At 36.2% G+C, this 23,570-nt stretch overlaps 1 protein-coding gene across 3 annotated transcripts in view; it reads right to left on the reverse strand.

The window, feature by feature from the left end:
• LOC306670164 (selection and upkeep of intraepithelial T-cells protein 8-like) overlaps positions 1 to 23,570 on the reverse strand; it is a 152,106-nt gene that overhangs the window by 122,277 nt on the left and 6,259 nt on the right. Inside the window, exons 3-7 of one of the 3 annotated variants that reach the window (XM_079154733.1) lie at positions 22,987 to 23,268; positions 22,094 to 22,204; positions 19,056 to 19,190; positions 16,571 to 16,693; positions 14,322 to 14,916 (exon numbers count right to left, since the gene is read on the reverse strand). In XM_079154733.1, coding sequence (XP_079010859.1) covers positions 14,897 to 14,916; positions 16,571 to 16,693; positions 19,056 to 19,190; positions 22,094 to 22,204; positions 22,987 to 23,268 — 671 coding nt within the window. In that variant the 3' untranslated portion in view covers positions 14,322 to 14,896. Of the gene's footprint in view, positions 1 to 14,321; positions 14,917 to 16,570; positions 16,694 to 19,055; positions 19,191 to 22,093; positions 22,205 to 22,986; positions 23,269 to 23,570 lie in introns of those variants that run through there. The other 2 variants (XM_079154734.1, XM_079154732.1) reach the window with 2 other exon arrangements.

Here is a 23,570-nt window from a genome sequence, read left to right on the forward strand (position 1 = left end):
AGACAAACCAAAGAAATTAAAGGATACGAATAGGAAAAGAAGAACTCAAACTATCCCTGTTTGCTGATGCCATGATTATATATTTAGAGGAACATGGAAATCCCACCAGAAAACTCTTAGAACTCATAAGTGAATTCAGTAAAGTAGCAGGTTACAAGATCAATGCTCATAAATCCAATGCATTTTTATACATAAGTGATGAATCTTCAGAAAGAGAAGTTAGGAAAACTACCCCATTCACAATAGCATCGAAAAAAATAAAATACTTGGGAATCAATCCCACAAAAGAGGTGAAAGACCTCTACAATGAGAACTACAGAACACTAAAGAAAGAAATTAAAGAAATCTTAGAAGATGGAAAGATCTCCCATGTTCTTGGATAGGCAGAATCAATATTGTCAAAATGGCCATACTACCAAAAGTGCTATACAGATTCAATGCAATTCCAATTAAAATCCCAATGATATACCTTAGAGAAATAGAGCAAGCAATTATGAAATTCATTTGGAAGAATAAGAAACCCAGAATAGCAAAAGCAATCCTTAGCAGAAAGAGTGAAGCAGGGGGTATCGCAATACCAGATCTTCAACTGTACTACAAAGAAATGGTAACAAAAACGGCATGGCATTGGTATCAAAATAGACAAGTAGATCAATGGTACAGAATACAGGACGTGGATACAAATCCAAATAAATACAATTTTCTCATATTAGACAAAGGGGCCAAAAATATGCAATGGAGAAAAGATAGCCTCTTCAACAAATGGTGCTGGGAAAACTGGAAATCCATATGCAACAGAATGAAATTAAACCCCTATCTCTCACCATGCACAAAGATCAACTCACAATGGATCAAGGATCTCGGAATCAGACCAGAGACCCTTCATCTTATAGAAGAAAAAGTAGGTCCAGATCTTCAACATGTCTTCTTAGGACCACACTTCCTTAATAGGACTCCCATAGCACAAGAAATAAAAGCAAGAATCAACAACAGGGATAGATTCAAACTAAAAAGTTTTCTCTCAGCAAAGGAAACTATCAGTAATGTGAAGAGAGAGCCTACAGAGTGGGAGAATATCTTTGCCACTCAGATAGAGTGCTAATATCCCTAATCTATAAAGAACTCAAAAAACTCTACACCAAGAATACAAATAATCCAATCAACAAATGGGCTAAGGAAATGAACAGACACTTCACAGAAGAAGATGTACAAGCAATCAACAGATATATGAAACAATGTTCAACATCTCTAGTAATAAGAGAAATGCAAATCAAAACTACCCTACGATTCCATCTCACCCCAATTAGAATGGCGATTATCAAGAACACAAGCAAAAGTAGGTGTTGGTGAGGATGTGGGGAAAAAGGTACACTCATACATTGCTGGTGGGACTGAAAATTAGTGTAGTCACTCTGGAAAGCAGTATGGAGATTCCTCAGAAAGCTTGGAATGGAACCACCTTTTCAACCAGCTATCCCACTCCTTGGCCTATACCCAAAGGACTTAAAATCAGCATACTACAGAAATACAGCCACATCAATGTTCATAGCTGCTCAATTCACAATAGCCAGATTGTGGAGCCAACCTGGATGTCCTTCAATTGATGAATGGATAAAGAAACTGTTATATATATATGCAATGGGATATTACTCAGCCATAAAGAATGATAAAATTATGGCATTTGCAGGCAAGAGGATGAAATTGGAGAATATCATGCTAAGTGAGAGAAGCCACTCTCAAAAAACTAAAGGATGAATGATCTCGCTGATAAGCGGATGATGACACATAATGAGGAGTGGAGGGGTTAGTGTTAGGGTTAGGGTAGGGTTAGTGTTAGGGTTAGGGAGGGGGGCAAAAATGGAGGAAGAAAGCACTGTATAGAGGGAATAGAGGGGTGGGAGGTGTGGGGGGAAGGGAAAAATAACAGAATGAAACAAACAACATTACCCTATGTAAATTTATGATTACACAAATGGTATGCCTTTACTCCATGTACAAACAGAGAAACCACATGTATCCCGTTTGTTTACAATTTAAAAAAAAAGCCCAATTGTTCGTCAGGTAATACACTTGTCTAACATTGTCACTAAGGATACACTTCCCTTAATATACTTACCTGACATTGTCACTAAAGATACTATTAAAGAAAGCATTTTTTTTGTTGTTTTTTATTTTGGAAATTAAATGTACTCTCTGACCATTTGAGGAGGAGAGTCATGCCACTAAAATAATAGATTAACAAGAATCCCTTTGACGAATTACAATTAGTGTGAGGACATTACCTTTGCCATAAACATTAACAATAACATTAAAAGTAAACTGTCTAAACTCAGGAGTTCCTCTGATGTGCCTCCTAATTCTGACGTTCTTTTTAACTTCTTTTTCCACTGGCACATTGTAATTACCAATGAAAAAAGAAATATACATATCCAAATATCCACCTAACATAATTTGATCAATTTCATTACCTAGTACCTTCCCTTCCCTTCCCCTTTTCCTCCCAGCACTGATACTCTTCCTCAAACTCCGCTGGTCTCCCTCCACTTTCACAATACAGCCCCCTCCTTTTTTTAACTTTTTTCCTGCTCACACATAGTGAGACAGCACATAATAACCTTTCACTTTCTGAGTCTGGCTGAATTTGCTCTATTCAGTTGCGTTCCAGTTCTAGCCACTTTCCTTCCAGTGATATTTTTTGCTTCTTCATGTCTTAATGAGACTCCATTGTGTACATCCACCACATTTTCCTTATCCATTCATTGGTTAATAGACATCTGGGCTAGATTCATAACTCAGCTACTGTGGATTGTGCTACTGCTGTAAACACAATTAGGCATGTGTTGCTAGTATGCTGACTTTAATTCTTTTGGAAAAATATGGAGGAGTGGTATAACTGGGTTATATGATAGTTCCACTTCTGATTTTTTGAGGAATCCCCATGCTGACTTCCATTGTTAATTTACAATCACAGTAACAGTGTGTGAGTGTTCTTTCTTTCCCACACCTTTTCCATCATTTATTAGTAAATGTATTCTTGATTACCTAACTGGAGTGAGATGAAATCTCAGTGTAGTTTTGATTTGAATTTCCCCAATTAGTAAATATGCTGAAGGTTTTTTAATATATTTATTGAATGTTTGAATTTATTCTTTTGAGATGTCCCCTTAGGTCATTTGCCCCTTCACTAATTGCATTATTATTATTTTTTGATTGTAAGTTTTTTGAGTTCCTTATTTTCTTTTCTTTTCTTTTTTAGATATACATGACAGGAGAGGTATTTTGACACAGTATATATACATGGAATACAACTTATTCTAGTTAGCATCCCATTCTTGCAGTTGTACATGATGTGGCCATACACTGGTTGTATATTCATATATGTATATAGAAAAGTTATGTCTGATTAATTCTACTGTATTTCAATTCCTGTCCTCCTTTCCTTCCCTTGGTTCCCCTTTATCTAATCCAATGAACTTCTAGTCTTGGTCCCCATCACACACAATTGTGTTAGCATCCACATATTAGAGAGAACATTTGACCTTTGGTTTTTTTGGGACTGGCTTATTTCACTTAGCATGATAGTCTCCAATTCCATCCATTTACCAGCAAATGCCAAATTTCACTCTTCTTTATGGCTGAGTAATACTCCATTATGTATGTGTATGTATGTATTTATGTATGTATGTATGTATCTTATTAGTTATCCATTCATCTGTTGAAGGGCACCTAAGTTGGTTCCATAGCTGCTATAAACATTGATGTGACTGCGTCACTGTAGTACGATTTTAAGTCCTTTGGGTGTATACCAAGGAGTGGGATAACTGGGTCAAATGGTGATTCCATTCCGAGTTTTCTAAAATAAATCTCCATATTGTTTTCCAGAGTGGTTGCATCAATTTGCAGTCCCACAAGCAATGTATGAGTAAACCTTTCCCCCTACATCCTCACCAACTTTTAGTGTTCCTTGTGTTCTTGATAATTGCCATTCTGACTGGAGTGAGATGGGACCTCATTGTAGTTTTAATTTCCATTTCTCTACTTACTAGAGATGTTGAACATTTTTCATAGATTTTTGACCACTGATATTTATTCTTCTGAGAAGTGCCTGTTCATTTCTTTTGCCCATTTATTGATTGGGTTATTTGGATTTTTTGATTTTAAACTTTTTTAGTTCTTTTTATATCCTAGAGATTAATGCTATATCTGAGGTGCACTTCTTGTGATTTAGGAGTGTTGTTGAGGAAGTCAGTTCTTCAGTCGACATGATGGAGAGTTGGGCCTTATTTTTCTTCTAGTAACCACCAAATTTCTGGTCTAATGCCTAGGTCCTTGATCCACTTTCATTTGAGTTTTGTCCAGGGTGGGATATCAGGGTTCAGTTTCATTCTACTACATTTGGATTTCCAGTTTTCCCAGGACACTTGTTGAAGAAGCTCCAATGTATGTTTATGATACCTTTGTCTAGTATAGGATAACTATGTGGGTATGTCTCTGAGTCTTCTCTTATGTTCCATTGGTCTTCACATCTGTTTTTGTGCCAAAAACATGCCATTTTTGTTACTATAGCTCTCTAGTATAATTTAAGTTCTGGTATTGTGGTGCCTCCTGCATCCCTTTTCTCACCAAGAATTGTTTTGGCTATTCTGAGTCATTTATTTTTCCAGAATAATTTCATAGCTGCTTTTTGTATTTCTATGAAGAATGTCATTGGAATTTTAATAGGAATTGCATTAAATCTGTATAGCATTTTTGGTAGTATGGCCATTTTGACAATATTAATTTTGCCTATCCAAGAACATGGGAGATCTTTCCAAATTCTAAGGTCTTCTTTAATTTCCTTCTCTAGAGTTCTGTAGTTTTAATTTTAGAGGTCTTTTACCTCTTTTGTTAGGTTGATTCCCAAGTATTTTATTATTTTTCTGAGGCTATTGTGAATGGGATCATTTTCTTGACTTCTCTTTCAGTTGATTCATCATTGTTATATAGGAACACAATTGATTTCTGGGTGTACATTTTCTATCCTGATACTTCGCAGAATTCATTTGTGAATTCAAGAAGCTTTCTGGTGGAGTTTGTGGGTCTTCTAAATATAGAAACATGTCATCAGCAAACAGCATAGATTGAGCTCTTCTTTTTCCTTTTGAATCCCTTTAATTTCTCTCTTCTGTCTAATTGCTCTGGCTAGGGTTTCAAGGACTATGTTGAATAGAAGTGGTGAACGAGAGCATCCCTATCTTTTTTTTTTCCATAAGAATGATGTTGACCTTGAGATTAGCATATACAGCTTTTACAATGTTGAGTTTTTCTAATGTTTGAAGTGTGAATGGATGCTGAATTTTGTCAAATGCTTTTTCTTTATTAAGATAATCACATGACTCTTATCCTTAAGTCTATTTATGTGATGAATTTTGTTTATTGATTTTTGTATGTTGAACCAATCTTGCATCCCTGGGATGTACCCCAATTGATCATGCTGCACTGCTTTTGTATATGATTTGCCATAATTTTATTAAGAATTTTGCATCTGTGTTCATGGGGGATGTTGGTCTGAAGTTTTCTTTCCTTGATGTGACTTTGTCTTCTGTGGGTATCAGAGTGGTACTACCTTCATAGAATTTTGTTTGTTTGTTTCAATTTCATTAATTTTGGTTTTGATTTTAATTAATTTATGTCTTCTATTGATTTTTGTGTTGATTTATTCATTTCTAGGGCTTTGAGATATAAAGTTAGTTTATTTATTTGGTATTGATTCATGAAAAATAACTCCTTTCAGAAAAATGCTTGAAATGAGAAAAAATAGATATGAATATTTATCCAGTTAGAGAGTTCATTAAGATGAGTGCACACTTCTCAATGGTTATATTTTGTATCTGTATGGGTTTGTCTGTGTCTTCTATTCTATCTCTATGCCTTAAATATCTGTTCATATGCCAGTACCACACTGCTTTTTATTACTGTAGCTCTGTGGTATAATTTGAAATCCAGTATCATGATGCCTCCAGCATTGCTCTTTTGTGGAATTACTTTGACTATTTTTGGACTTATATTCTTCCATATGAAATTTAGGAATATTTTTCTTGTTCTATGAAAAAAAAATAATTGGTGTTTTGGTAAGTATTGCATTGAATCTGTAGATCACTCTTGGTAATATAGTCATTTTTACAATATTAGTTCTGCCCATTTTCTAGTGCTTTCTTCAATTTCTTTCTTTGGTAGCCCATAATTTTCATTGTAGAGGTTTTGCACCTCTTTAGTTAGATTTATTCCTTGGTATTTGTTTTTTTTTTTTTTTTTTTTGAGGCTATTGTGGGTGGAATTGTTATACTGATTGCTTTTCCAGCAGATTCATTATTGTTGTATGTAACGTCTATTTATTTTTGTATGTTGATTTTATATCCTCTACTTTGATGTTTACAAAATATAGAAGTCATATAGAATATATATGACTATATAGAATATATAGAATCATATAGAATATATATTATTTCATAGAATTAATTTTGAAGTGTGCACCCTATTTCTATTTCATGAAATTATTTGAGGAGTATTGACTTTAGATCTTTATAAAGGTCTAAAATCCTTAAGCTGTGCATCCATCTTGGTCCTCTGCTTTTTTTGAATGCATTTTATTACTCCTTCAATATCATTGCCTATTGGCCAGTTTAGACTTTGTATATATTCTTGCTTTAATTTTGGTAGATCATGTGTATCTAGAAATCTCTCCATTTCTTCTAGATTTTCCATTTTATTGACAAGTTTTCAAAATAGTCCCTAATGATCCTCTGGATTTCAGAGACATCTGTGTCAATAACTCCTTCTTCATCTCTGATTCTATTTGTTTGTGTCTTGATTATCTTTATTTTGGTTAGTGTGGTTTAAGATTCATCAATTCCATCTCTCTTTTCAAAGATTCAAATCTTTGTCCCAATTTTGGAAATGTTTTTTGCTTGTTTTTCTAGAAACTTGATATGTTTCATTAGGTTGTTTATTTAGGATCTTTTAAATTTTTTTCATATAGGTACTCCTAGATATTTCACCTTTAATTTCCACTAATATACATTCATCATTTAAAAGTGTATTGTTAATATCCATGTATTTATGTAATTTCTAGTTTTCTTTGCTGTTGATTTTTAATTTTATTCCATCATGATCTACTAAGATGCTAGAGACATATTATTTTTTTAAAAAATTCACTAAGACATTCTTTGTGTCCTAACTTATGGTCCATTTTGGAGAAGGTTCCATGAGCAGCTGAGAAGAACATGAATTCAGCTGTTGGGTTAAATATTGCATAGATGTCTCTTAGGTCCACTTGATTTATAGTAATCTTTTAAGTTGGAAGAGTCTTTACTGAATTTTGCCTGGATAATTTATCTATTGGTGAGAGTGGCATATTTAAATCTCCTGATATCATTGAATTGAGATCTGAGTCTTTATATTGAGCAATGTTTGCTTTAAGTAATGCAGTGCACAATTTTATTTGGGAATTAAATATTTATTATTATTATTATTATTATTATTATTATTAAAAGCAGAGTTTCACCCCTTCTTTTGGTGGGTGGGGTCTACCTAAACTGCAGTCCTCTGCAATGAAGAACACCAGTTTTAGTGTTAGCAGCAATCAAGGCAGGGGATACCTGCTAGTATCAGCTCCAAGAGTCACAGCCCAAAGCCAGATTCTTTTCCACTACTATTGAGTGGTGTGTTGCAGCTCATGGCTGGCTATACTCCTCAGTGTCACCGAAGATGCCAGAAACCCACTGTCAATTTCTTTTTGGGTTCTTGTCTTGCAAATCCAAAGAATAAAATTCATAGACAACAATGGAAAGCAAGAGTAAAAGGACTAGGATTTATTCAAGTGTGAAGAAAACAAACAAAACCTTAATTGGGTAAAAGGGATCTAATAGCATGTTGTTGTTTGAGTGTGCTAGTCTAGGGTTTTATATAAATCTTGGGTCAATGCTACTGGTCTAGATTTATACTGATCAGGTTTTGGAAAAGGACCAATACTATTGGTCCAAACTTAAGCAGGTCTTAGAAAGTACCAATGCTACTGGTTAGCCCTCAAGTAACTCCTGCAATCTCCATTTGGACTTGCCCCTATTTTCTGGCTGCTCATTAGGTCGGGCCCAGCTACCACAGGGTGGCAAGTTGGTACACCCTGGCTCCTTTCAACCCTGGCTCACCTTGCCTCAGGCCCACACAAGCATGGCAGGTTCTGCAGTCAAGCCCATGCTTGCCACCCATGTGCCAGCCCATTTGGGCCATTATTCTGCTGCTGCTTCTCCCAGGACAAGGGCTTGGATTCATTATCTTCCTGTTATATTGTAACTTTTAGCAGTATGAAGTGACCATCTTATCTGTTCCAATAGATTATGGCTTGAAATCTGCTTTGTTGAACATAAACGTATCAACGCCTGCTTGATTTTAGTCTCCATTTTTATGAAACATCTTTTTCCATTCTTTTCCTTTCAGCCTTCCACTTGCCTGACTACCTTTTCCATAGCATCCTTCCTTCCAAAAGCCTAAGTCAGTGTGCTTCAGGAAGATATGTTGACTCATCAGTCTATCCTCTAGACTCTTCTAGGCTTGGGAGAGGTGACTCAGGGGTCCTATATTCTATTACCAATTCCAAGTGAAAGGGTCTTTCACTCTTCTCAGCTCTGTAGGTTCAGTTTGCTGACACAGAACTATTTTAATTCACTCTTCAGGAGCTTCTGTAATATTGTGGGTTCCTCTAATCTGCTCTCTTCCACTCCCCAAAGGGCTAAACTACATAAATTTAAAAGATGTCAAAAATATACTTAAGAAAAAATAAAATTGGAAAAGAAAGCAAAAGCAAGGTTAGAATATTCAAAAGGTGAGACGAAAGCAGAAGAGAACTAGTACATGAAGGCCATAAAGAAGAAAGAAAAACAAATCCAAAATGCAAACCAAAAACACAACCAGTAACCCTGAAAAAGCTAAACAAAACAAACATCGAAAGGATAATAGAAAGTAAAAAGTGACAAAAAAAGGGAAGAAACAAACTGTGTGTGTGTGTGTGTGTGTGTGTGTGTGTGTGTGTGTGTGTTCATGAACCAAAAAGCAAATACAAGGACAATTAAAACATTCTTAATAAAAACAGAATTTTCTGCAGTGAGTGATCAAAATTGTGAATAAGCCTGGATATTCACTTTGTATGCCATCCTGTTTTCTTTCCACTTCTTCTTTGGCTAGATGCCCCTTAGAGAGAGCAAGGTTAGGAGTTACTAAAACCATCCTCAATTCATGTTTCTCATCAAGCTGCCAGCTGGAGTGCTCTGGAACAAAAGCTGGTGAAATGGCTCTCAGTTTCCATATTTACTAGTACAAGGTAGGATGGAATGGGAGGTACCATCAGCCTGAGAAACAGATGCCATTTCCAGTGTAGGGAGATGCAGAGATCTCCACGGGGAGTTCCGTGGCTGGAATCTAGCTCTGACAGAAACTTGGAACTTTGTGGGTGGAATCTACTATGGAGAGGTTTGATCCATACACTCCTATGGCTGGAAAAATGCCAGTCTCTTCTGGGCATCTGGGTCATGTGTGTCTCCAGAGAATTCTACTCCTAAGGCAGAAAAAGCATTTGAAAGTCTATAGCATCCACTCATGTTTAAAGCACTAGAAAAATAAGGATAGAAGGAACATACCTAAACATTATATAAGCTGTACAGGATAAATCCAAGGTCAACATTCTAAATAGAGAAAAATTTAAAGCATTTCCTCTAAAAACTTGAACAAGACAGGGATGCCCACTTTCCCCACTTCTATTCAACATAGTCCTTGAAACTATCCAGAGAAATTAGGCAAAAGAAAGAAATTAAAGGGATACAAATAAGAAAAGGTGAAATCAAACTGTTTGCCAACGACATGATCTTATATTTAGAAGACAAAAACTCCACCAAAATTCATACCTTAAAATTCTAATTCACAAGGTTTTTTGGTTTGTATTTAGTTGGAGATGAGGCCTTCGGAGAGTTGAATAGATTTTGAGGTCAGAGCACTCATGAATGGAGTCATCATTCTTATTGAAGAGCCCACTAGAGCTTCACTTATGAAGAAGTCTCCAATTGTGAGAAGGTGGGCCCTTATCAAATATCAAACTAATTGGCACCCTGATCTTGGACTTCCCAGTCTCCAGAACTATGAAAAATAAATTTCATTGTTTATAAGCTACATAGCCTTATCATATTTTGTTAAAGCAACACAAAAGGGTTGACAGTGATTATATAAAGATGCTATAAAAATTATGAAAGGAAACTGAGAGGTGAGATGTTTGCTTAAATTAGTATTCAAGAATTTCTTGAATTAAGCAATATCAACACAGGTAGATTCAGTTCTTATTGAATTATGGTTATATAAATCTAGATTCATAATAATTTCTCCCTACACAGCATGAAGTTATTCTTTCTTTTTGTTTTGACTTCTGTTGTTTCTAGTTTTTTTTTCCTTTTATTTAGTGACATTATGTTCCACTTGTATACAACATTGTATACAGCAGTTTCCCTGAAATCTGCCCAAAGTGGTTCTACACTTTTATCTAATAAGTATTCATTTCCTGGAGCACTCTTGTTTGTTTGCTTTTATATTTTGAAGATGAACTTCATACCTTTCATCAATCCTGGAAAAAAATGCTAAGATCTCTCTAAGTGTTGCCACTTTTTTAAAGGGGGATGAAGGGAACAGAGGGTAATGGGAATAGAAAGACAGTAGAATGAATTGGACATTACTTTCTTATGTACATACATGAATATACAACCTATGTAATTCCACCTCACATTCAATCAGAAGAATGGGAAGCTGTACTCCGTATATGTATAATTCTTAAAATACATTCTACTGTGATTTGTAACCAAGAACAAATAAAAAATAAAATAAAATCAGAAAAAAGAGTTCTGCTTTGTTTATTACTTATTTTTTATAAATTAAATGTGTGTTGTATTTATCATCTCAATTCCTGCTGAATATAGCTTATTTTTAAATTATTTTTGTTTTTATTTATTCAGTACTGGGGATTGAACTCAGGGCTTCACATGTTAGGCAAGTGCTCCATCACTGAGTTACAACTCCTATTTTATTCATTTTTGCTATTGCATTTTCCTTATGCGCTTACAATTTACTACTTCCTTCAGCTCTTCCTGATGTGATGTTTATCAAATGACTTTGTATTTAACTTATGTGACTATATCATTCTTCCAATCACCCTCTTAATTTTTTTTAATCCTTATCTCCCTGTCCCCCAAGAATTCTCATCATGGTACTCTGCAATTTATCCTTTATTACCAAAAATTTTAAACATATAAATACATAAATTAGTATAATCCATGTTCCCATCCACACACTTTAAATAAATATTAACATATTTCCAGTTTTAATTATACCCTCACCTACTTCACTAATTTTCATATCATATTAAATCCCAAACATTGTAATTTCATTTATAAATTTATTAGTAGATGTCAATAAAGAATAATTTTTTTCCAATATAGCTATGATATCATAATTATACCAAAATTAATATTTCATTAATATGATCAGAGGTATAGATAATACTCATAATTGTCAAAAATTGCCAAAATTATTTGTTTATTGTTTTAAGTAACTATCATAAATATATAAACAGATTTTGACTGGCTGATATGTTATTCACATTCCTATTACTATAACATGAATATGAATTAATCAATTTATGAAAAATTATATTTTGGCTCACATATTTGGAGGTTCCTATATGTGATCAGGTGAACCCATCTATTGCTTTTGGGCCTCAGGTGGGGAGGAAGCACATCAAAAACTTTATACATCATGGGGCCCAGAAACAAAGGAAAGAGTTCCTGCCATCCACTTTAAGGACGCACTCTTATAACCCAAAAACCTCCCACTGGGCCTCACCTTCTAAGCTTCTACCACCTCCCAATAGCACCAGACTGGGGACCAAACCTTACTATGGTGACCTATGGTGGACATTTAAGATCCAAACCATAATATTTTTTCCCAAGTCTGTAATGGCACATGCCCATCTCACAATGGGAAATAGACTCAGTCCATGCCCAAGAGTTCCAGAGTCTAAACTATTGCAGAATTGCTCAAAAATCTAAGTCCAAAATCTCCTGAGACTCAAGGCAAACTCATCTCAGAGCCCTATGAAAGTAAAAATGAAAGTTATATACTTCCAGTATACATAGAGGTAGAGGCATAGGATAAACAGTCCCATTCCAAAAATGAAGACCAGGAAAAGAGCAAGGAAACCAAAGCAAGCTTGAAACCCACTAAGGTAAACATTAAATCCTGCAGCTCCAGGTCTGGCATCTAGAGTAAACTGTGGTGGGACATGTGCTCCCAAGGGCTTGGGCAATCCCACCGTTATGGCCTTGCTGGTTGCAGCAGTCCACATGGCCTATCCCAGGATGATTTTCCATGTCGTCTGTATCTTCCCTTTACAAGTGTTGCACATTGCTGGCATCCCTTATCTTCTCGGTTCTCCATTGTAGCTTCAGTTTCATGCTCACCGTTCTGTATGGTACTTCGTCAAGGGTTACTTGCAGGTATGCTGACCCTGTGACACATTGGCTGGCTTCCAAAGATTTCCTTTGAAATGTTGGTGGAAGCAAGTTATGACCTATAACTCTTATGGTCTGTGCCTACAAAATCAGCATCATGTGGGTGAAGCCAAGGTCTGCTGCCAGTGTAAGCTGTAGTTTGACCTGCTTGAGATGTAGTTATACCAGTCTCTAAGTGCCTTGATGACTTAACATGGGGAAATGATTATCTAGGAGGTCCTAACTCAGCAGGTTACCCCTGAAGGCTCTGGTCAAATCACTCTGCCCAGAAAAGTCTTTGAAACAAATTTGTATCTCTACATCTCTGAGTCTGTGATGACTGTGGTTTTGTTGATTCTTGAGATGCCTTCAAGTCATCTTTCTAATTGTCCCAGTACAGAACAGGAGGGGTGAGAGTATCTGCATCCTCCTGGTCCAAAACCCTATGCAAACTCCTTTTTTGGGCCAAGGTGTGAAATTCTCAAATATTTCTGCTCTGCTCCCTTTTCACTTCTTATTCTCACTCTAAATTATACTAAAACCAGCCACGTCACCACCTGAATGTGGTGCTGCCTTGTTCCTCCCTCCTGATAAACAAGTCCATCACCTTTAAACTCAGCCTCCCTCCAAGTCTCAAAACATGAGCAAAATGTATCCAAATTTGTCATAAGCATAGTCCCTAATCCAGTTTCCGAGATAATAGTCAATTCCATCTGAAACCTCAGTCTTTGCTGCCTGCATTCCTATTAGCATTCTGCCTTTCTGAACTCCCACCAGAGTTATCTGTTAAATTCTGCTCGAGAGTAGTCCTTGATTTTTCTAGCTTGCTTGTTTTAGCATTGTAGTTGCTGCAATCAAAAGACTCAACAAGAACAGTTTTAGAAGAGGACATGTTAATTTGGGGACTCAGGGTTTCAGAGGTTTCATTTCATTAGACAGCTGATTCCATTGCTCTGGGCCCAAGGCAAGGCAGAACATTATGGCAGAAGAGTGTGGTGAAGGAAAGTGGCTCAGGATATTGTACCAAAAAGCAAAGAGAAAGAGCTCTTCTCACCACAACAAAATACAAGACCCAAAGGCTTGCTCCTTGTGACCCACCTTCTCCAGCCACAGACTACCTGCCTATAGTTACTGTTATGGTTTGGATGTGTCCTCCAAAAGCTCATGTGTGAGACAATGCAAGAAGAGGGGAAATGATTGAGTTGGGTTGGTGACTTAATCCCCTAATAGGATTAAGTAAGTGGTAACTGAGGGCAGGCAGGGTATGGCTGGGGAGGTAGGTCTCTGGGGGTGTGCCTTTGAGACACATATTTTGTATCTGGAGAGTGGAGTCTCTCTCTGTTTACTGATCATCATGTGAGCCACTTCCCTATGACACACTCTTCCACCATGCTGTTCAGCTTCAGCTTGAGCCCCGAGAAATGGAGCTAGCTGTATATGGACTGAGTCCTCTGAAATTGTGAGCCCTCAAATAAACTGTTCCTCCCCTAAAATTGTTGTAGTCTGGTCTTTTAGTCTCAGCAGCAAGAAAGCTGACTGAAACAGTTACCATCCAGTTAATTGCTATCAGTAGATTAAAGCACTAATTAGGTTAATGTTCCCACAACCCAGTCATTTCACCCCTGAACTTTCTTGCATTATCTCACCCATGAGCTTTGGGGGACACTTCATATCTAAACCATAACACTGCTTATCCAAACTTTTTCCAAATTTCTTCCATAGACCAATTCCTAAGGCTCTTCCACACCATCGGGTATATGGTAATGGCAATGACTCCATTTCTTAGTACCAATTTGCTGTATTAGTCAGCTTTCCATTACTATAACAAATACTTTAGTTGATCAACTAATAAAGAGAAAAAAGTTATTTTGTGTTTGCTGTTAGGGAAGTTTTACTCCATGGTTGGGTGGACACATTATTTTTAGGCCTCTGGAAGGCGGGCAGCATATCATGGTGGCAGTGCGTGGCACAGCAAAACTATTTACCTTATGGTCAGAAAGAAAAATAGAGAAAGAAGAAGGGGCTGGTATCCATTGAGTGCACTATGACCCAAAGACCTCTTGCTATGCTCCAGCTCTTAAAGGTTCCACCACCTCCAAATAATACCAGGCTTTACCACATGAAGAACTTCGGTGGGTGTGGGGGAGATTTAAGTTCCAAACCATACCAGCTGATATCCTTTTACATCTTCCTTTAACATCTTCCTTTAACTACAATCTCTTCTTCACCTTCCATTTAGTTTTTTTGCAAAAATTTAGTGAAGAATTCAAGGCATTTGTTTTGTGTGATTTTCTATGTATGTATTTTGATGATTGCTTTTCTGTCATTTTATTATATTATTCTTTTTTCATGTAACCTGAAAATTGGAAATTTCAGGAGAAGTTTAATCAGACTTGAGGTTTTTGTTTATTTATTTATCATTTATTTATTTAGAGAAAAAGACATAACAGGTGGTATTTTTACATCTATACTATAATCTCTTATTATCACTCTTTCTGTAATATTAATAGTCATTGATATTCAGTGACGAGGTTATGAATATACAGTAATCACTTGGTTCTCATGATGGGTTCTTACCATCTCCCACTCCACCCCATGAATACCAAAATCTGTGGATGCTCAAGTCCCTTATATAAAATAATTTAGTAATATAAATACTAAGCAGATAGTTATTATTCTATATCATTTATGGACTAATGACAAAAATGTCTCTATATGTTCAACACAGGCACAATTTTAAAAGTATGTTTTGATCTGCAGTTGGTTGACTGTGAATGTGAACTTGTAGATATAGAGGACTAGGTATATTTTCTTCAAATAGCCTTACTATGCAACTGTAATATAACCTTTATTTTTAAATTAATGTTTGAGTTCTAATTTAATTCTTTTACTAATTTCTGATATGTTATTAATATATTTTTAATATCCTTATTTCTACTTGGGAAAATTTTTCTTAATTTTTATAAACTCAACAGTCATAGTGCATTTTATAAATCCCTATTTGTTGCTTTTAAGTACAAGATATTATTTGAAATAAGTAAAACAGTGAGCACAAAATTCTTTTCCTCTCATAATCCCATATACTTTATTTTTAATTCTAACATCTAGTGATACACATAATATGCTCAATACTGATTTTTTTTCTTAAATATATATTTTTAGTTGTATTTGAACACAATGTCTTTATTTTTATGTGGTGCTGAGGATTGAACCCAGTGCCTCACACATGCTAGGCAAGTGCTCTACCACTGAGTTACAGCCCCAGTCCTCAATATTGATTTAATACTCTGCCTTTGAGGAAATTTTATCAAGAAAACAATGGGAATTTTTTATGGCTTTATGAATTGCAGTTTTATTACAAGAGGTGTTGGGGGAATCGTATACTGCATGGGTATGTTAACTCTAAATTGTATCAGAAACAATATTTTGGAAATAAAATGAGTCATCTCCAACTTAATACCTATTACCTGGGATTCTCTGGCTGAACAAAATTGTACAACTGTGAACTTCCTTCAAGGAGGCAGAGTGAAGGAGGTAAAGAACCTCCAAGTAGGATTAAATGTTAGAAATTTTTCAGTGAATTGAATATGCAAAATGAGGATAAGTTGACCTATCCTGGGAAATTGTCACAAAATGTGCTTGGAGAAAACTGAATTACATTCTTTTGAGAAGGGTGCCAGAGGTAAGATATGTCAACTCTATCCACGTTATAGGAGGAGAATGAAAAGTTTGAGAAGTAGAATTATGATTCTGTGTGTTACCGGCTGAAGGAGAGGGCAAAAGAAGCTGAGTCACTCTTTTATTACAGACTTGGGATAGAAGTAAGCTCACTTAGAGAGGTACAGACAACAATTTATCCTTAATGCATAGCTTCAATAAACACATTAGGGAATTAACCTTTCATTCTCTTGAGAAACAGGGTGAACCTTGGCTAAAAGCAAGCTATAAAGTGGGGCTTCAATCTGTAAGACAAGAAAGTCTCAGAGTCATGACTCCTCCTGTTCACTTACCTTTTAGATTCAATATCAGGTACCAGATCACTAAGATAAAATATACTGTCAGAAAAAATGCCACAATTATTATATCTTTCATCCAGCTATTGTACAAGGAAAAAAATGGATCTGAAATAGAGACTGAGAAGGGTAAAAAAAATTAGTAAATTTGTGAGACTGCAATAGAGAGAAGGAATGTTCAGGAATAATATTTAATATTTCTTTACTTGTACTTAGAATTTATTTTTTTTGAGTCATTGTTTACCAAATAAAATGGACTAATTCAATTAATCTTAAAACAGTTATATAAAATGGATTTTAAATGTTCTTTTGTTACTATCCTCCTTATCATCAACTTTCAGTTGGCATTGTAATTGTATGAAAAGTTTGGGAACACTGGGATGAGTAGAATGGATTTGGGGCACATACAACTGCATAACAACAAAGTGGAAAACCTGGAAGAAATAAATAAATTAAAGGAAACACACAACCTACTGAGACTGACCTAAGCCACACAGATCATGAACAAGTAAGCAGACTAAATCAGCAATCAAAAGAGTTCCCACAAAAAGAACCCCAAGACTAATTGGTTCACAAGTGAATTATGCCAAATATTTAAAGAATTTTTTAATACCATTCCATATTATATTCTCCCAAAGGATGGAAGAAAAGGGAATACTACCAAAGTCTTTTAATGAAGCATCACCCTAATATCAAAGCCAGAAAAAAGATACCACAAAAAAAGAAAAGTACAGGTCAATATTACTAATGAACACACATGCAAAAATCCTCAATGAAAAATTGGCAAAGTAAATTCAACAGTATATTATAAAAATATACTTTGACCAAATGGGATTTATCCTGGGAAGTAAGAATGAATCAACATACATAAATCAATAAGTATGCTACATTGCATTAAAAAAAACTAATAATCATCATCACATCATCCTATTGTGAGCAAAAAAAAAAAAGGATTTGACAAAATTCAACACAGGTTCATAATTAAGCCCATCAACAAATTAAGTATATAAGGAACTTATTTAAACATATATGTGTTGAAAAAAATAAAACTGTTTGCAGATGACGTGATCCAATATGTAGATTACATAAGTACACACACACACACACACACACACACACACACACACAGGAATTCAGAAAATTCTCAGGATACAAAATAACCATATAAAAATCAGTAACATTTCTATGTACTAAGTAACTCTATACTAAGTAATACCATGTCTGACCATATATAAAAAAACCTGCAAATAGCATCATACTCAGACATGAGAAGTTGAAAGCTTTTTCTATAAGGACTGAAATAAAGAAAAGTTGTCACTCTCTCCACTTCCATTTAGCATTTTACTGAAAGGTAGTAATTCCATAGTACTTTCATGACTTTAATTCATCTCAGTCCTAGTAAGTGAAATAAGCCAATACAAAGAAATAAAAGGCATCCAAACCAGGAAGAAAAAAGCAAAATGGCTGAGGTGGTCTGTGCCCTGGTCTCTCGGCTCCTCCCATTTCCTCCTATAGAACCTTCAGGAGTGAGAACTTAAGTGAAATGAAGATGCCCAAGGAACTTTGGCTTAGGTGCCCCATTTCCCTCCCACGTTGTATCTGAGTGCTTGTCTATTTAATGTAAATGTTTTTATTTTCCTATGACACTAGGGAATAGGGCTTTTTATTCATTGGTTTCAAAAATTCTGACTTTATAACTGAAATACTGGTCTATGCAAGGTGTGACCCAAAGGCCTAACCTAGCAAGATGAAAAATGAGATCGCCCTGCTGGTGATCACTCTAACTCTAAAATTCTCCTTTATAATTTGGGAGCAATGCTTCAAATGAGACAGAGTACTTCTGATCACTGATAACTGTCCTGCCTACTCATTTCCCTTAGCCTCTAAATGATGAAAAATTGTGTCAAAATCATATTTTTTAATATAATTATAATACTTCATTAATTTTATCTCTAAATGACCATATTTCATAGACAATTGGTTCACAGAAGGATTTCAAAGTTTCATAAACTTCCAGAAATTGCATTCAAATTTTGAGTACATGTTAGTATTGAAACTGGAAGGAGACTATTGATATTTGACATTGTATCTTACTGTAGATTCTAAGACCCAAATAGATAAGAAATTTTGACTTGGAGTCGTGGATATTCATCAACAAATAAGTGGACCCAGAAAATATTTAAAGAGTGACTAGATTCAATCATATTTTCTGAAACCAGTATATTTCTTTCTCCTTGTGTGTAGCAGAAGATCTGTCCCCTGTACAGTTGAAAACCCAGGCAACAGTGAGAACAGCTTTTGTCCTTGACACCCAAAACAATTTCAGCATTGGAATTTGATCCTCTGAGATGCCACCCAAACCACAGATCCTCCTAGTGGTGACGAAAGGCTGACATGACCTTGGCTGAACAACCACAAGAGACAGGTTTCTAAGAAAATAAAAGCAACCAAGAGAGAGTCCACCACTACTAACCCCAATTACCTCTGGTCCGGAATGGCACATACACAATAAGAAGTGTGGCAGAACAGATTATGCAAAGCAGGAGTTGAGCAGGCATGGAGTTCAACACATCAAGACATCGAGGTAGACATCGAGTTAGACATCGAGGTATGTACTCTAGAAGAGAGAGAGTTAGATTGACAAAGGGGAAATGGGAATGTGGGGCAGCTCTAGCCTGAGGACCTCTATTTGAAAAAGCAGGAGTCATTGTCCCAAGCCAACTCAATTTAGGGCTTAATCTGTGAGTCTGTTTTGTGAATAGTGGCAAATCCTAGTCAGATTAGGTTTGCAGATCTCACAGAGCTAGGAGGCATTTTCTTTCCTAATTTGTACATCCTAATTCAGCAGAAAACTAACTTGGCTGGGGAGACTGGAAAGCAGTCTAGGAATCTTCCTCAACATTCCTAGAGATTCTGAAGATTCAGGCTTAGACAGGGTAGCTGTGCCAAAACTGAGTTGGCTAAAAATGGAATTGCTTTGGAACCACAGACTCAGGGAGCAGAAAAAAGCCTGGCTTCTTATATAGTGAAGAAAACACACTTCACACCTCTGAGCTTAAATGTCCTGTCCAGGTACTCATTGCCACAAGCTAAGCAGACATGGTGAACATGATTTCCCACTGAATTATTTATCTGTAAAATAGTTAATCTTTGATTTATATCACCTTCCAGAAAAGAATGACCAAAAAATGTAAAGTTTAATTATCTGAAGAGTTCACAGGTCATTTCAGAGAACTCAAGTCTCTAAAAGACTTCCATGGGAAAAACAGAGAAGGCTTACTCTCAGTGGTTTCAGAATTAAAATTAGGCATATTGTGGCAAAGTGATTTTGATATCCAAAGGAAATAAATTTCCCACAATAATTATGAACTAGACTGGTGACTCAGTGACCTCCCCAAACATTAAGATGTAGAAGAACAAACTTGAAACCAAGTACTGAAATAGCAGCATAATGACTGGAGCATGGGGTTCCAAGACAGAGGCATCTACAGTCCAATCTTGGCTCTCCCATGTGACCTATATAATCTAGGTAGCCTCGTCCCTGAAAAGATGACAATAATAGAACTACCCTTTTGGATTGATTTAGATCCAATTCTATAAAATGATTGTCACAATGGCTGGCAGATCTAGGTTCTCAATAAATGTGGTTTATAGATTAGGTAGGGGAATGTACCAAATGGATTATAACTTATTCTTTGCCTCATGGAATCTTTGAATTAGTGAGAAATCTTATCCATCTCCTATCACTTTGAATGATGCTTCTCAATGAAGTATCTCATTGTTATTTCCTGTTATGTTGACTACCTGATCTTTCAACTCATATCCTTCACATCTAACAGTTTTACTTGGTTGTACAGTGGTATCACTTGGAAAAATTTGGTTATATACACATATAAATTTGGTTATATATTGGGGAAATGATTGTACTTAGAAGTATCTGATATCTGTAGCTGATGGATCACTGTATAATTTCAAAATTCATAAAATCAAGAGAAAAGAATATGTTTATAAAGCACCTGTTATTGCTTTCCATTATATATCAGAATTTCATATTAGTTTATTCAAAAACCTGAAGCAAAGAAGTTGTAATATTGAAAACTAATGGTACCCTGTGTGGGCAAGAAGACAGTGGTTGAATTAAATTTATCTTAGAGCAAGACTGACAGGATTCATTCATCTCTGAAGAGTTTGATGTGGAAGTTGAATCAACTTCATTTTGACTGACTGTTTCTTTTATTTTTGATTGAAATTATCATATATGCTTCAATTTTAGGGATTTGATCTTTTTTCAACCTATCGAATTTTTGCACAGAAACACCACTTGTATCCTTTCCAATCAATTTCATTGTTTTGTAGTCAACCTTTGTGCAAGACTTCATTCTGATGGTTGAAGAAACTTCCCTTTGCAAAACAGAAAGTGACCCAGAGGCTTCCAGCGCCTCAGCACAGGGCACTTATTTCTGAGACTCTTCTCCACAGCACTGCTGCTCTCATCACAAATGGGGAGAAGAAATACAGTTGTATAGACAGCTGATCAAATAGCACCAAGAACCAGTGGTGGCACCTAAAATATGGCAGGTCCCACAGAGAGAGAAAGGGAGTCCAGGATGAGTGACTGGAGCTAAAGCAGGTCGAGAGGAAGACCATGAGAGATCCTCAGGTCTTGCGTGTGGATGTGCCACCAGTAGCTGCGAGATCCAGACCTAGTGGCTGGGAAGCTTCTCTTACTTAAAACATCAACTTTGGAGTGTCACAAGGAGATAGTGCCTCTCAGCAATGCTCGTAAAGCACCTCTGGGTGGGTCAGAAGTCCTCTGGCTGGACTTCACCTCAGCACTGAAAACACAAACCCAGAAGTCACACTTGAACAAATCTACCCCAAAAGACTTGGTTCCAGAGACGGTGACTCCACTGTGGAGAACTCATTGGGCTCACCTTTGCACTTAGCTTTTAAGTATGAGTAAAAGCTCAGGGATCTTCCTGGAGGACCCAGCCTCTCTGGCAAGGCGGGCACAGTTAATGTCTGGTGTGAATGACTCGTCAGGGACCCGGGTCTACTCTAGGGGGCAGGGCCAGAGCCACCCTGGTACCCTCAGCTCCCACCATCTGCAACTGGGAGATGTGAGAGTATATGGTTCATAGGTGGGTGGAATTAGACAATTTTCTAATATTCTTTTACAAAATAATGTAATATTCTTTACAAAATATTCTAATATTCTTTACAAAAATATTCTAATATTCTTTACAAAATAACAGTGTACTTTCTTTACAAAATAATGGCCGCTTGGACATTTCACATCACTTCAACTCTACTCTGAAAATTCTGGAATCATAAGACTTCCATGTGACTTCTCTAGGGAAAAGAAGCAACATTATTTTGTTTGTTTCTGTGGTTTGTTTTCAGTCCATGGAATGGTTTGCTGTCATCAGTCCTGTTGACATTCAGGTACAGCTTTGCCTACATGTGACTTAGCCATCAATTTAAAGCCCTTAAAGATTTCCCCCTTATTGCATCATTTACCTTTTTTTGTGCAGTAAGAGAAGAATATATACATCAACAGCAAAAGGAACATTATACATGGAAATGAAATTAAAATATTCATTCTAAGGTAGTCCATATTAAAGAAGGTACCTGAAAGAGAGGACAGAAATGATACCAATGGAGTGACATCTGAAGGTGCATTTGCCCCACCCACCACCTTGCTCCTATAATCAACCCTGATTTCTCTACAGAGGTATTACCTAAGGGTGCCTTTACTGCACACAGGGCACATCCTTCTCCTGACTGACCTTTGACACACATCCATAAGGACTCCAAGGAATGAACCATTAACAAATAATCAGGAAACCTGTTCTTTAATTCCACGTATCACTTACTCTTGGTTCTACTGGCCTCTCTCAACTCTAATTATCAATGACCATAATCCCTCTTTGTTGAATTTTCAGGAATTTTTAAATAATATTACTCATGCTAAATATTGAATGAGAGCAGGCAAAGGTTTTTGCCTCTATTAATCATTTATGATTCACAAAAACCATGAAGTATGATTGTATTCATTTCTAAGATGAAAAAACAGTAGTTCAGAAAGACCAATGACATCCTTTAAGTTACTGAGCTAGAACTCTGTTAAACCTACACATTGTGAGGGTCTAATGAAAGAATGAACACTAAAAACCTTTAAAGCTGCAATATGTGGTTCAATTGTGAATTATCATTGTTCTTATAATATTTTTCTTCTAAAGCCTTCCTCTTAGCACCTGACAATATCCATATCAGCAAAACCCATAATAATGATAAAGAGTCACATTCAGAGGGTATTTGGCAAAGTAGAAGTTCCTTAATTTTAACTACCCCATTAGTTTTCTTGTCATGTTTCCAGGTTGACGACCAAACCCTTATGACAGAGCACTCACCTGCTAGGATGATACTTGTTCGTTTCTCTTCACCTGTTACAGGGTTGCAAACATAGCACATAATATTGCCATCTGACAGGTTTCTGAGGAGAAGAGTCATCTTCATGTAGAACTTTCTGGCTCCATCCTGTGAGTACGATTTTGATGAATGTGGAACTACCTCTCCCCTGCTGTCTCTCCACTCCATTCGGGGCTGTGGGAACCACCCTCCTGAGTTACACTCCACCAGGAGTCTGTCATTAATCAGAACCTGGACACTGATCTGTGTTTCCCAGCCAAGTGCTGATGGAAATGAGAAAGAACCATTAAGACAGTGATTGTATTGAGGTTGGTTGGCAAGTTGAAAGGAAACAGTCTCAATCATGTGATGTGCAATTTAAAATTTGTGAATTGAATCCACATTTCATTTACAAGTTAGACCAATTGGTGACTCTGTAATGTATATTCACTGCATAGTATATTTTTGCATTAGATATATGAGAATTTATAGTACTTGAAAATATTTTTAGATTATGGAAAATTAGTAAGAAGCATTGAGATAATTCTCCTCAATTTTAGCTTATCATGTCAAAAGGACTTTGTTA

Source organism: Sciurus vulgaris (assembly GCF_902686455.1).
Source record: "Sciurus vulgaris genome assembly, chromosome: 1".
NCBI classification, from domain to species: Eukaryota; Metazoa; Chordata; class Mammalia; order Rodentia; family Sciuridae; genus Sciurus; species Sciurus vulgaris.